This window comes from Manis pentadactyla, chromosome 7, assembly GCF_030020395.1.
Source record: "Manis pentadactyla isolate mManPen7 chromosome 7, mManPen7.hap1, whole genome shotgun sequence".
NCBI classification, from domain to species: Eukaryota; Metazoa; Chordata; class Mammalia; order Pholidota; family Manidae; genus Manis; species Manis pentadactyla.
In genome coordinates, this window is record NC_080025.1 from 144,541,379 (window position 1) to 144,557,291 (window position 15,913).

At 44.0% G+C, this 15,913-nt stretch overlaps 1 protein-coding gene across 1 annotated transcript in view; it reads left to right on the plus strand.

The window, feature by feature from the left end:
* The first annotated feature begins 9,856 nt into the window (after nt 1-9,856).
* The window catches only part of GALNTL5 (polypeptide N-acetylgalactosaminyltransferase like 5), a 58,493-nt gene continuing 52,436 nt past the window's right edge, over nt 9,857-15,913 (plus strand). The window contains 2 exon segments of the mRNA XM_057504989.1: nt 9,857-9,928; nt 11,133-11,433. Coding sequence (XP_057360972.1) covers nt 9,857-9,928; nt 11,133-11,433 — 373 coding nt within the window.

Here is a 15,913-nt window from a genome sequence, read left to right on the forward strand (position 1 = left end):
GACTCCCGTCGTGCAGGGGTGTTTCCCTCACCAGCAATTCCACCACAGCACCTGGGCATGCATTTACAGTTCCCACACCACTGCCTGGGGGTAGTGTTGGATCCCACCGGTTAGGAGCTCGGCTCTCTAGGACGGCTCCCACCCCACTTCACACACCAGCCTGCAAGCCCAGGCTGCCACCTGTGCTTCTGGCTGGTTGGCTGGACATCAGAGAGCCCCACGACCCCCAACTGGGTTCAGTTAATTTGCCAGAGAGGCTCAGAGAACTCAGAGAAACATTTCGCTATTAGATTTCCAATTTATGGCAAAAGGATAAAACTCAGCAACAGCCAGGTGGAAGAGATGCACAGGGCGAGGCATATGGAAAGCCATGGAGCTTCCAAGCCCTCTCTGGGAGCACCAGGCTCCCCAAATCTCCATGTGTTCCCCAATCCGGATGATCTCTGAACCCCATACTTTTGGGGGCTTTATAGAGGCTTCATTACACAGGCATGGAAGATCCTTAACTCCTTTTCTCCCCTCTCCCCTCTTGGAAAGGGGCGTGGGGCTGAAAGCTCCAAGCTCCTAATCACCCAGGGACTTCCAAAGGCCTCCAGAGCTCCATGTCAGGAACGGAGGGTCAGCAGCCAGACACTAGAGCCAGACCGGCCCCTCGTGCTCTTAGCGCTTATGGAACTACGAGGGTTTAGGAGCTCTGTGCCAGGATCCAGGGGCAGAGACCAATGTATGTATTTTTTATTATCTCACATGATGTTAGCCTGACATGTGGGCAAAAAGCCAGCTCTCAGGTCATAGTTACACGGTTGTGTAATAAAAACCGTTTCCTAGTAAATTGCCTCATAGGCAGCCTTTTCTGAGAATTTTGGAGGACCATGATTTCTCCTTGTGATAAACTTTTCTTTGAGGAGACTCTTCGTCCGCCTGTCACAATATCTGGCATCTAGGACCTTCCCTGAGTCCCATCCACGTCACTCATGCTCAGGCTGCATGGTCCACTTTGGGCTTGAGAATCAGACATGCCAGGTATCCAGTCCTCCAGGGATTGTCTTGCCTCCCCCTCCTTCCCTCGCTCCCTCCCTCTCCCTCCCCTTTACCCATCCTCCTCAATCATGAGCAGTGTCTGGGCCCCTGGGAGCCTGGCCCTGGAGGGTTTGGCTGGCATCAAGGAAGGGACACTGCGGCCTCAGGACAGAGACTTTCTGCTCTCCCCTCACCAGCCCCCACTGCCAGCTGGTGTCCTAACCCTTCTTACCTGAGACACCTCAGCCCACAAGGCCTCTCGGGTCTTCCTTGGCCTCTGTTATCACAACTTCACTTTCTGTCAGCATGATGACCCCTGAGGGGCCGTGTTTGGAGGAGGCAGGACCAGATGTGGTGACCCTGAGCCCAACCCGGGTTCCTGAGTTTGGAGGACAGGTTGCTCCAGACGGGCACCATGCCCTCTGAAAGGGACCCCGGAGGACGCTGCAGGCATACCCAAGTCCCATGGCTTGGCTGCTCCGTGTGTGGGCCAGGGTGGCCCATGCAGCAGTTTAGGACCATCTGAGCCTTTTCTGCCAAACAGAAGGAATGTGACTCTCTCTTTCTATAGCATTTCCTCTTTCTATATTTCCTCTTTCTATAGCATTAATTTCTTTCCTTAAATATATTTTTAAAGTGTGATAAAATATACATGAAATTGACCATTTGAACCATTTCTAAGTATAGAGTTCAACAGTGTTAAGCATGTTCACATTGTTATACAACTGTCATCATCTCCAGAACTTTTCCATCTTCCTAAACTGAAACTCTGCCATCAGACAAGGACACCCACAGCCCCAGCCCTGGCCCCACACCTTTACCCTTTGTCTCTATGAATTTGATGGCTGTAGGGACCTCCTGTGAGTGGAATCACACAGCATTTGTCTTTTCGTGGCTGGCTTATTTCACGTAGCACGTCCTCACACGTCATCCCCATTGAGCATGTACAGGACTACCTTCCTTTTGAAGACTGACTGGTAAGCCATGTGTGGATAGACTGCATTGTGTGTCTCCATTCTGTTAATGGACACTTGGCTATGGCTTTAATTCAATAAACATCTTTTGAATGCCAATGATGCAACAGGCAGTGTTTGCTGCTGGGGAGGAGATGGCTAGTGAGGTGACTAGGGGGTCCCTGCCCTCCCAGACGGGAGGAGCACTAAATAGTAGTGGCCAAAACTAATGGCAGTTTCTTCCCGGCTCACAAAGACTATTCTTAATTTATGAATCCTCCATGATTTTTAATAAAACCTTTGGCACCTGATTAAAAACCAATAAAATAAGTAGCAGTAATCAATGGGACAGCTTGCAAATCCCTGTACATCTCTTTGAGGGAACGCGCCTAGGGGTGCTTTTCCTGTGCAGCTCTAAGACTGTATCGCTAGTTGTATGTTTCTAGCTGATAGGAAGAAATGTGTCAGTATTTCTCCGTGTTCCATGGATAAATAAGCAGGATGTTCTGGTTTCCTGTGCTGTCCCAGGAAAGCAGACCCCAGGCGCCAAGCATAAGTCCCACAGGCTCCCCCAACCCTACCTGCCCGTGTTTGCCTACACTCTGTTGATCCATTTCCCTCTTGCTGCCATGTGCTGTTGACTCTACAAATATCTCCTTAAATTGCATTTTTTAAACACTGCTGTTTATCACCACACCCTGTGATGTGCATTCTTCACCACGAGTGGTTGCTCTGCAGATTTCTGATCGAGTCACAGGTGCCCAGCCTTAGACAGAAGGCAGACAGGGGCCTCCAACAATTCCTGGCTACAGGGGTGCTCCGGTAAAGCTTCCCAAGATGCTGTTTGTCTTTACGTACATTTATACAGTTACACATCTGGTTGCTGAATTGTTCTAGATCTCCCTCTTGTGGGCCATCTGTGAACAGAACACACCAATTATTTTTAAAAGATATAATGAAGAATCTTACAGATTATAAGGAATCAATTTCTGTGAACTTTCTAAGTTGAATAGGACCTTTAATGGTTTTTCTAATGAAATACTACAAACTTATAAAAAGTGTATAGAGAATAATATAAAAATACCACACACCTACACACCAGCTTTCTCAAATCAACATTTTGCCACATACTGACTTTAGATCTTTTAAAAAACAAAACAGATACAGTGAGGGCCCCTATGGACCCTCCCTTTCTGCATTCACCCCCTACCCAGGCAAACATAATTGTGAATTTGTATTTATTGCCCCCCACATATGTGTGTTTCAATACAATGGTTCTACATTTGTTAAACTCTGTAGGATATGATCACGCTGGGTGTGTTCTTTTGCAATCTGCTTTTCTCCCACCGTATATACTGTTACAAAGTTTATCCTCATGGCTTCAACTCAGTCATTCTCTTCTGTATGCTGCTGATTGTGTGACTACCACAATATGTGTACCAGTTCTCTTCTTCTGGGGTAGTTGTTTTGAATTTTCCTCACAACAAACGGTGCTGTGCGGACACCTTACGCTGCCTCCGTGTCTGTGTGTGTGTGTTTCTCCGGGATGTGTCCCGAGCCCGGGCCCTCGTGTGCGGCTTCCGCAGCCTTTCTGCTCACGAAAGGACTGTACCGTTCACGCCCCACCGTCCCCCGGGGCTCTTTATTTTCCTGTCCCTCATCTGCCCCCCAGTGGGCAGCCAGGCGGAAGGAGCCTCCCCTACCGCTAACGGAGCCCCGCGTTCACGCCTCGGCGTGCATTTCCTCGGAACCCACCTTATGGGGCAGCGTCAGCAGGCCTGTTTTATAGGGAAGCAGAGAGTGCCAGGAACCTGCCGGGGGCACAGAGATACCGAGCCGCAGAGCAGCAGGGAACCGACACCGCCCGAGTGCCTGACCCCAGACCGCAGGGCCCCGGCCCCGGGCGGACTCCGACCGCGGGATGTCGAGGGGTGGCGGACACACCCTTCCGCTGCTTCAGCCTGGGAGCCGGGCTGCGGGGAGCCGGGCAAGGAAAGAGGAAAGAAAGCGTAAGCCGTTTAATTCTTTGTTAGGAAAGTCATCATACCTACGTAGGAAGGATTACACTTAACTTTTATGTGTAAATAAGAAAAAAAAACAATAAAGTGAGCCGGTGTAAGAGAAAAACAGACAGGAAAGAAAAACCGTTCCCCAGCTGCGCCCCATCAGCCCCCGCAGGAGCCCCGAGGCCCGTCTGCCCTCCGGCGAGCAGCCTGGCCGCCGCGCGGATTGACTGAGAGCCTCAGGGCCCTGAGCTCTGCGCATTTCCTAAAGAAACTTCCCCTTTTATTTTTAAGTGAGAGAAGGGTTAAGTAATCCAAAAATCAACAGAGCCTAAAATACCCTTGAATGTGGGACATGGACTTGAATTCAAGGAGAAAAAATGCCAGGAAGCTTGTTTGCTTTTGGAACGACTTTTCTTCCTTAGGCATCTAGATACCTTTCATGTCTGTTTTTCTCTTACCACCTGCTCATCTTATTGTTTTTTCTTATTTACACATTAATGTTAAATGTAATCCTTTGTACATATGATGACTTTCATAACAATTATTTGCTTTTGCTTTTACGAAGACAAAAATCTATAGGCTACGATCTTCAATTAGAGGCAGAAGAGTTCCATTCTGAAAACTTAGTTATTAGTTATGTGTATGAGTTACTTATTGCTGCATAACAAATTACCCAGAAACTGAGAGGCCTGAACAATAAGCATTTACATTACTGCTCACAGCTTCTCTAGGTCAGGAATTCAGAAGTGGCTTAGCAAGGCAGGCTCGGGCTTTTGTGAGGATCCAGTCAAGATATCAGCTTGACTGAGGATGGAGGACTGCTTCCCGCACGGTTCGCTCACATGGTTGCAAGTCGGTGCTGGTTGTTGGTGGAAGGCCTCAGCTGCTCTCCACGTGGAACTCCCCACAGTGCTGCTCGCGTGTTCTCATCACATGGGAGCTGGGTTCCAGCAGAATGAGCAATCCAAGAGGTGGAGGCGGGAGCAGCGACACCTTTTATGATCTAGCCTAAGAAGTTGCTCACTGTCATCTGTGATGCTACATGGAAAGAACTCTACAAGGGCATGTATACCAGGAATCAAGGATCTTTGGACCATTCTGGAGGCTGCCTACCTACCACACCGTGTTACACTTCAAGTGATCATTATCCCCTAAAAGAAACTGGGCAAAGTACAAGAAGAGATGGTAAATTTAGCTTGGTTTAATCAAAGCTTCTCTGGGGACTTTGTGATCTTCAAAATTATACATGTCGTCTGGCACTCTCCACATCTGTTCCTCATTTATAAATGGTCCAAGACTCTCCTTGAAGGAAGGCAAAGCCTAGGCCTGATCTTGGATTATTTTTGGTTCTCAGATCTCTGATTCTACATAATACTCAGAAAATAAAGCAATAGAAATGCCTTTGAGAGCCAATATTTACACTGAAATTTATAATTCAATAAAAACATTCTAAGGTGCAAAAAAAAAAATCTATAGGCTACATATTAGAGCGTTTAATGCTTACTTCACTTAAAGAAAATGACATCCACAATACAGCAGCCTGAGCAAACCAGAAGTGAAATTATCAAGTGTTCCCGGAAGTCGACAGGAAGCAAAAAGTGTGGGTATGGCAGTGAAAATACTTTATAAACAGCACATCAGAGCTCAGTGGATGAGGGAGAGTTTTCTTCACATGAGTCAAAGGAGACAAATGTACTTTTTTCCCCAATTTTTTTGTGGTAAAATACGCATAACAAAATCTTTCACCTTAGGTAGTTTTAGGTGTACAGTTCAGAGTATAACATACGTTCATGATGTTGACAGCTTATTGTGAATAATGCTACATGAAAAGAGGTAGTTCTCATTTGAGTGCTTCTAGTTCTCAAACTGGCATCAGCTGAGAAGGGAGGTGGGGAGGTCTGAGAAAAAAAGGTGAAGATTAGCTGGCTTGGTTCCACCTACTCTTGGCATGGATGTCACGATGCCAAACAGCCTTCTGTATGGGACCCCTCTTCTGCCTTATTTCAGACATCCTTGGCCTCTCTGCCATGGGGGTAACCGATTCTGTGATGGGGTCCAGCAGAACTTACCTCCTAGCACCTCTCAGCCCCCTGCCCCTGCCCAGGGACTCCCCTTGGTGCTGGGAGTACCGAGCATGCCAGAGCCAACAAACTTTCGCTCAACAGAACACACAGCTCATGATGAACTCTCCCCACTTCTGCTCCTATGGACAATCCTGACACATAGTTTATAGGTGTTCACATATTTCTCCCATTCTGTGGGCTGCATTCTCACTCCATTGATCTTGTCCTTTGATGCATGCAAGTTTGAAGTGTTAATGTAGTCCAATTTATCTATCCTTTCTTTTGTCGCCTGTACTTTGGCCTTCTATCCAAGAAATCATTGCCACATCAATGTCATGAAGCTTCCCCCTGTTTAATTCTAAGAGTTTCATAATTCTTTCCCTTGACATTTAGATCTCTGATTCTCTAAGTGGCAACAATGGAAGTGTCTATCAGCTGATGTGTGGATAAACGAAATGTGGTTTTTCATACAATGGATTGTTATTCAGGCATAAAAAAACGAAGTACTGACGCATAGTACAATACGGGGGAACCTTGAAGACACTACGCTAAGGGAAGAGCCAGGCACAAAAGCCGCATATTGTATGATTCCATTTATATGAAATGTCTGAATAGGTAAATCCATAGAGACAGAAAATAGATTCGTAGCTGATGGAGGAGGGGAGAAGGAGAAATGGGGGTGACTGCCAGGTATCTCGGCGTTTCTCAGGAGCCCATGGGAATGCTCTGGAAGCAGATAGTGGCGATGGTTGCCGGGAATACATTGAAAAACACTGAACTATATACTTAACGGGGTGAATTTTAGGTATGTGAATTATATCTTAATAAAAAATAAAATAAAATTCTAACTATTATCCTTGAATAAGGTCTAGGCGCACCCTTCTCAGAAAGAAAGATTTGATTTTATCGCAATGAACCAAACACAGACTGCTTTGCAAAATTCCCATGACAAGTCTGTCCAAAAATTGTGCCAGTTCACTCTTTCCTCCATAATTTTTTGGGGATAGCACATCCATACGATGGGGTACACAGCCCTTCAGTGAACAGCCCCGTCTGTGAAGCCTTCTCCTGGATCCAGAAGATGGCGAAGATCAAGCTCCTGGCCTCCGGCCCCCACCCGAAGGCAGTCGCGCTCCGACTGTCCCTCTAGATCAGCTTTCCCCTTCCTGAGCTGCACAGAAATAGCATCATAAACTCCTGTGTGTGGGTTCTACCTCTCAATATCCTGTTTGTGAGATTCATCCATGTGTGCACATAGCTGTAGCTCAGTCATTTCTTGCTGTTTTCTCTTCCATCATATGAATAACCACAATTTATCCATCCTATAGTGATGGCATTTGGATTGTTTCCATTGGGGAAATGGAATGTTTATGTTATGAATGAAAGCTTACTTTTTAATATTAACATGATCACAAATGGACAAAGGAGCCTTCCTCCAATCTGTCCAAAGGAGGTTCGATGTCACGCTTGGAGGTCATTATCGCCCAGCGTGTCTCCCCAGGAGAAGCGTCAGAAGGCCCCTCGCAGCCCCTGCCTCTTTATACTTCAAAGTGTGAAGCAGACGCCCGGTCCCAGGCGAAACACTGAGGCAGCCCGCAGCAAGGGCAGGGGCGGTGGGGCAGGGGCAGACAGGGGTCTGAAGCTGCTCAGACGTGTGAGGAAAGAGCTTCATAAGCATGTGGCTGAACTCATGCACTAATATCTAAATGCTGAATAATAAAGAATAAAAATTAAAAAGCAGCCACTTCACCCTTTGACTCATCTTTAAGTCTCTCAAAGTGTTCTGAAAACTGCTTCTTTTTCTTAAGTTTGTTTCTAAAGAGCTAAAAATGAGGCCTAGCCCAGAGAAGGCCAATCCGAGGCTTTTCCTATTTCCTCAGCTGAGGAGTGAGGATTCTAAGACTTCCTCGAAGGACCCTTTGACCTTCGGAAGGCCTGGACTCCACCTGCTGATTGGAGCTTCCGGGCTGGGGCCTGTGGGGACTGGGGGGCCCCCTGTGTGATGTCACAGGGCTTTGTGAGGAACCCCGATGCTGTATTTCAGGCACAACCATGAGGTGGGGCAGCCTGGCACCATCAGTTTGCTCAGAATTCAGGCTCCATAAAGCCGGCCATTCAGAAAACAAGTCCGTCTTGGAGGCCATTCAGTGCAGACTCCTGCCTAACTTCTCAGCTTCACTCAGCCTGGGACACACATCAGCTGTACAGCAGCCGATACATTGTCTCTGGTCGGTGGGTGAGTTCAGTGAGCTGAGAAGCGGGAGCAAAGGGGGGTTGGGGGGCTCCTTCCACCTACAATCGGTGTAAGCAGCACAACAAATCACTAAATCTTGAAAGGGAGGCTAGCTCTGGGGATTAGAATTGAGAAGGTCTGATGTTTTTGAAAGGTTTTTGGCTACCAGGCCGGGTTACACCACCCTAGGGGCAAGCTGGGCATCAGCTCGAACATTCAATGACTTCAGTTCTTGATAATTAGGGCCAACTTCATTATCTACCCATCTGTGCTGAGATTTACACCAATGAATATATTACATACTCAAAAAAGCTAAATAGAAACAAGACCCTCTGTGGTATCAGCAAGCTTGTATGGAGATTGGTACTAAGATGTCCTAGGAAAGCGAGAGGTTACAAATACCTATTGTTTACAGAAAAATTAGTTGTGACATTATCTAAATCGTGGTCATGTTTTCTCGACTTTAAAAACTCACGTCTTAAGACTAACTCAGGGAGTGTAAACCAGATTCAGGTCAGGGCCTTGGTTTCCCAGCGTGTGCCTGTGCGTCAGCATTCGCAGCTGTTTTCTTCACTGGATTCTTTTAGCTGCCAGGTGCTGGACGTGGTTTCCCTCTGAGGATACAGAGCTGAGGATACAGAGGGTGGGGCCCGTGGGAGGGTGGGCTCGGCGGAGGGCGAGGCGCGTATTCCAGAGGACCAGGGGAGCTCTGCTTCAAGAACCTGTAAGACAAGAAAACGTACACTACGATGGCGTACAGGGCCACAGTATTTTCCTAAGTGTCCACATCTAAAGGGAATTTCTCTCAAATTTTCTTAATATCATAGAATCCTCTGGAGAATATGGGTCATTTCATTTTTCAGTAATAATCCTGTCATGTGAATTCACATGTTTATTTTGTCTGTTAAATTTGGTTGCCTCCCCTCACCTATTTTCTCCTTTAACCAGTTTCTAATTGGTTTTGGTTTTTAGAGAAAGTTAAAACAGAGTCTCTTAAAATGCAGACATTTCACAGGAAGATGTGGTGGTAATAAGTCGAACAGCTTCATTCTCTCCTCTGATGTTTTAATCTTCCCATTTCCCAGAGTTAGAAGTCAGCTTCTTCTCTTATACATTTGACAGCTTGTCTTCCATAACCAAATATTTCATTTTTGAAGTGTTATTTGTTCAGTCAGTGGGCCTGCAGAACCAGGCACGCACCCCCGCTGACGCTATTACTTTGCCTTAGTGGGGCTAATCACCCCCAGCCTTTCCTTGTAGCTCTCAAATGCCTCCATAGCCTCAACAGCAAGACCCCATGGCGTTTACCATTCTATTCCCTGCCCCAGTTCTCAGCTGTGCCCTGCAGAACGCCCCTCCCTCCCGATTCAGCACCAGGGAGGCCTCAGCGGGACGCTGCCTGGCATGCCACCTCTCCACCAGCAACGGGGTCCTCAAGGCCAGCCAGCTCCCCAATCCCATTTTAGAGTCCGTTTCCCACAACCAGCCTGCCGCACAACCAACCGTCGGAGGTCCAGCTCTCCAGGACGCTTCGGCGCGCATCACCTGCCGTGCCTCCCAGCCCTGAGATCGACTAGACCCATGTCCACGTCGGAGTCCTCACTGCACACCTGCACCTGTGACTTCTCTGCCCTTCCAGACCGATTAACGCAGGTCCGAGGGAGCCGCCTGCCCAGCCTGTGTTTAAATCCCAAGCACACTGATGTGTCCTCCGCCATTCTTTCCCCAGACTTTTTAGTTTTATTTTTATTCACGGTTTAGTCCAGAGGAAGAGTAGACAGACGTGTGTATGCAATCTATGATCTTTAAACTCTCAAGACTTTTTTCTTTTTGATAAATTATGAAATATGTTAAACATTAGGGAAATATAGAGAAAAAACATGGACGGTGTGTGCACATCATCAAGCTTTATCGAACCTCATCAGTTTGCTCATTTGCTTCAGAACCTTCAAAGAAATAAGCATTAAGAACAGAGTAGGAGATCTTTCCTCTCCTCAGGTGTCCCCCCTCCTAAATTTGTGTAGACCACTCACGTGATGGAGTTCTTTTCCAGTATTTGCTATGTACAGGTGTATCCAAATAATCGCACTGCTCTTCAAGTTTCCCAAATATGTATAGGTGGAATCATACCTTTTGTGCAACATTGTTTTTAGATTTTACAATGTTAAGGCAGCTCCAGTTGATCCATTTCCAGTGTTGGATGGATAGCCACATGTTACCAGTCGTCCTGCTGAGGGAAATTAAAGTTTCTGTTACAAACATTACTTCAATACATGTTCTTGTGCGTGTCTCATGTTACCTATGAGAGTCTCTTCAGAGTATGTTCCCAGGGATGGAACTGCTTCAGTATATCATATGTATAAATTCCACTTACCTAGATATTGCCAAACGGTTGCACCGTTTCAGTCCCCTCAAAGGTGGACCACAGTTCTCATTGCCCATGTCCTTTCTGGCATGTAATATTGTCTGCTTTTATATTTTTAACAGTATGATGGGTGTCAAGTCAGATCTTTAAAATACAGACCTACATTATCACTCCAAGATGGATTAGCCTATAAAAGGGAGGAGTAAACCTTTCCCGTTAATTTCCTTTGGCTGTATACTCAGGAGTGTGGGCTTTAAATGTTATGGTATGTTTTAAAAGCATGCCTTCATACATCTTAATGTTAAGTAATCATGAATACAGTTTTAAGAGATTTGGCTAATAGGAAAAAAATCCACTTTATTTTATCAAAGTGTTTCTGATAAGCACTGATATCAAAATGATTTTTTAAACATTGAAAATTGAATATAAATCAAACCGATGATCTACAAACCATTGAAATAATATAGCTTCTCTTAAATACTTCTGACTTAGGAAATTGAAAAGTGGATCTTCAGAAACTCTAGGTTTACAGTGAGAAATGTCCTAATTCAGTGTTTAATCTATGGATCCTTGACATTTGGGGTCTGCACAGTTCTGTCATCTGTGTATTTTCAACATACTCGTGTAACCAGCTGGCAGAAGAAAACCCAGGAGCCTATGTTAATTTGGTCCCTTGAAAAAAAATCACAGCAGCATATTAACCGTGGTTCCCAGTGAGTACCAAGACTGCCTGGAAAAATTAAAAGGCCTGACAAAGAAGAAATTAAAGAAGAGAGGCCATTTTTTAAATTAAGTGAGTATTTTTATTTTCTCTGTTAGCTACTTTAAGAGGAAAATATACCATTGATTTAATATTTGGAACAGTAAAAGACTGTCCTTTTTAAAGCAATTCCTTTTTTAAATTATGAAATATTTCACATACATATACAGAAAATAATAAAACAGGTACGTATGTATTTACCACCTAAATTTAACAACGTTTATATGGTTTACTACATTTGTCTCAGAGGGCTTTCTGTCTTTCACAGGAATACATGTTAATAGGTGCAGTGAAATCTTTACCCCATTCCTTCCCCTGCCACCCTCAGAGGTAGTAGTTAACCTGAATTGATGGATATCTTTCTCACTTCTCTGTGTTTCCTCTAAGCAAAATATAATGAATGTTTAATGTGTCTATAGACATTCTGCAATGAATTGCAGTGCTGCTATGAATATTGATGTATAAGTCTTCATATGGCCTTGCTTCATTTCTCTTAGGTAAATATATGTGTGTGCTAACTTTAAAGAATATGACAAGATATTTTTCAAAGTAAATGTGCCATTTAACATTCCCTCCATAACTACATGACAATTCCATTTTCTTCAGATTTTCACCAACACTCGACATGGTCAGATTCTTAGATTGCAGCCACTCTAAGAGGTGAATAATGGTATCACTGTGGCCTTAGTTCAGATTTCCCTGATGACCAATAATTTTGAGCACCCTTTCGTGTGCTTAATGGCCACCCAGATACACATCTTCTTTTGTAAAGTGTCTATTCAAGTCTTTTGCCCATTTTTAAATTGGGATGTTTGTCTTCTGATTTTAAAGACTTAAAAATATACTCTGGAGTCAAGTCCTTTGATATGCAAGTTGCAAATATTTAGACAAGTCTGTACCTTGTCTTTTCATTTTCTTTGTATTGAGATATAATTGACATGTAACATTTTATTGATTTTAGGTGTATAACATAATGATTTGATATATGTATAAACTGCAAAATGATTACCACAATAAGTTTAGTTAACATCCATCACCACATATAATTACAGTTTTTTTCTTGTGATGAGAACTTTTAAGATCTCTGTTACCAACTTCAAATATAAAGTATTGTTAACTGTACTGTTCATTTTTCATTCCCTTTTGAATGGTATCACACAAGAATAAAAATTCTAAATTTTGATGTTCAATTCATCACGTTTTTCTTGTATGGGTCATATTTTTTATGTTGTATCTAAGAAACCTTTCCCTACCCCAACTTCAAAAAGATTTCTTCCTATGCTTTCCTTTAGAAATGTTAAGGTTTTAAGTTTATGTGAAGTAAGGATCGATGTTCACTTTTACCATATGGATCTCCAGTTGATACGGCATCATTTGTTGGAAAATATCCTCTTCCCCATCTATGTTCATCTTTGTCAAAAATCAGTTGACCATGTTTAGTGGATCTATTTCTGAGCTCTATTCTTCATTTTAAAAATTGTTTTGATTATTCTAGGTTTTTGCTTGTGTATAAATTTTAGAAAGAGCTTGTCAATTTCTACCAAAAAGTCTGCTAGTATTTTCAATGGAATTTTGATTCCTATAGATCAATTTGGGGAGAATTGACATAATAATAATGCTACTTTAGTTGCATCCTACATATTTTGATATGATGAATTTTCATTTTCACTTACTTCTCTATATTTTTATATTCCCTTTGAGATTTTTCTCTTTGGATTATTTGGAAACAGATTATTTAATTTCCAAGTGTTTGTATAGTTTTGTCTATTACTGACTTCCAATTTCATTCTATTGTAGTCAGAAAATATGCTCTGTATCATTTCAATTCTTTTAGGGCTTTTGAGGTTTATTTATGATCAGGATGTGGTCTGTCTATGCTCCACTCACACTTGAAAAAAATGTGTATTCTGCTGTTGTTAGGTGGACTGTTCTTTACATATGTATCAGTTAGATCCTGTTGGTTGACTCTATCTTCAGTTCTTCTCTATCCTTGCCGAATTTCTAGCAAGTAGCTCTGTCAGTTGCTAAGAGGGGGTGTTGACGACCCCAACTATAATCGTGTATTTGTCTCCTTTCAATCAGTTTTTGTTTCATGTGTTTTGTGACTGTTTTTTGGTGTGTTTCTATTTAGAATCAATATGTCTTCCAGGTGAACTGATCAGTGTCTTTCTTTGTGTCTAGTAATTTTCTTTTCTCAGTCTATTTATCTGATATTAATATAGCCACTCCTGATTTTTTAATTAACATTTGCAAAATGTATCTTTCTCTACCCTTTTGTTTTTGATCTACCTGTGTCGCATTAAAGTAAGTTTGCTGTAGACAGCATGTTGCTGGAACATTTTTTTAATCCACTCTGCCAATCGATGTCATTAATTGGTATGTTTAGATCTTTGCATTTAATACAATTATTGATATTTTAGAGTTTGTCAGCCATTTTGGTTTTTGTTTGTTTTCTGTGTTCCTCATTCTTCTTTTTCTCTTTTCTTACTTTCCCGTGAGTTTCTTGAACATTTTTCAGTATTCCATCTGGATTTACTTAGAGTGATTTTTAGTAGATTCTTTTGTGTGGTTTTATTAGTGGCTTGCTGTAGGCATTACACAATACATACATGACGTCACAGTCTCCTTGGAAGTCCCTTAGCTTCCTCGATTAAAAAATATCATCTTCAATATCTCCTCTACATACATTGAGCCCCACATCAGATGGTGTTATAATTTGTAGCACCACCAAATATGATTTAAGAAACTCACAAGGACAGTCTGTTACATTTACCCCTATTTTTAACCATTTTGATGTTTTTTTCTCTTTTCCGAAGTTCTAAGCCTTCTTCTGTTATCATTTCCTATTTGTTTAGAGAACTTTCTTTTGCACAAAATCTTAGTTTTTCTTCCTCTTAGAGTAACTCTATTTTCTCATAATTCCCCAAGGATATTTTTGCTGATATAGAGTTTGCAGTGGATAGTTCTTTTTCTTCAGTCCTCTAAAATGTTTTGCCACTTACTTCTCTCCTCCGTGTTTTCAGATAAGAAGTCCGCGGTCATCCAAGTTGTTCCTCTGTGAGAACTGTGTCATTTTTCTCTGGCTGCTTTGAAGAGTTTTCCTTTATCTTCAATTTTCAGAAGCTTAACTATGCTGTGTCTTGACATATATTTCGCTGGCTTATCCTACTGGGGATTTGTTCCATGCCTTGAATCTGTAGATGTCCGTTTTCCACCAAATTTGGGGAGTTTTCAGCCATTATTTCACAAAAGTGTACTTTCAGTCCACTCTCTCTCCTGTCCTTCTGGAATGCCAATACTGTGAGTATTAGCTCTCCGGTTGCTAGTGCACAGGTCCCTGGGGCGCTCATCATCTTTTCTCAGTCTTTCTCTGTTGTTGGACTGGGTGGATTCTGTTCATCTGTCATTGCCACAGTACAACTCAGCCTGTCCAGGAAGTTTTATATTTAGACTATTGTATTCTTTAGTTCTGTGATTTCCATTTGGTCCTTTTCTTTATAACTTCTATCTCTTTGCTGAGGTTTTCCCTTTTTCCATATTTTTCTGAGCATTTTTATGATGGCTGCTTTAACATCCCAGTTCGATCATTCTGACCTCTTAGTCATCTGGTTTTTGGCATTTGTTGATTGCCTTTTTTCATTCAATTTGATATATGCCTGGTTCTTGGTATGACAAAAGAGTTTTGCTTGTGTTCTGGGCATTTTGGATATTATGAAACTCTGGGTTGCCCAGTTAATCTTCACTGTCACAGGGCATCCCCTGCTGGGATGCAGCACAAGGACCAGGCAGGCAGGTGTGTTTGGCTTCCTGCTGAGCCTGCCAGCCTGCAGTGGGGGGTGGAGGGTCGGCTCCCCCTTTGGTGACAAGGGACACTAACGTGCATGGCACTGTGTCCACTTTCAGCCCCCTGGTGGGCCTTGCCGACACCGGGGATAGGAGACAGGGAAGCAGAGTGTCCACAGCCACCTCAGATAACCTGTTTCTCTCATTGTCCCCAGGTGGGGTGGAGGTTTAGCTCTCCCCCGGGCCCTGCTGATACAAGGGGCAGGGGGCACGTGGAAGAGACTAGCCCTACCTCCCACCACCTTGTTAAGCCTTAGGGATGCCAGGTGGGTTGGAGGTTCAGCGTGCCACTGACATGACACTGATACCCTGGGAAGTATCCAAGCACCACCTGCTTCCACCAGGCAGGCTTACGTTCCCTGCCCAGCTGTCCATCACCCACTCAGGTAGTCAGAGCACACCTGCTTCTGCCAGGAAAGGGGTGGATGGGTGGGTTTTCCCAGCACTCCCAGCAACACCGGGTGGGAAAGAGGAGCAGTGCCCTGGGTCTCTGAGGTGCCTGGAAGATCTACTCCCCGCCGGCCCTGCTGAAGCCCCAGGGCCGGGGCGGCTCTCCCGTCGGCTTGACTGGCTGCAGTATGTGCGGCCTACAGGTTTCTGGTGCTAGGCCTCCTTCCCCTGGCCCCCTGGCTGGGGAAACGGGCTTATCCTGGAGCTTTTCTTGCCTGTG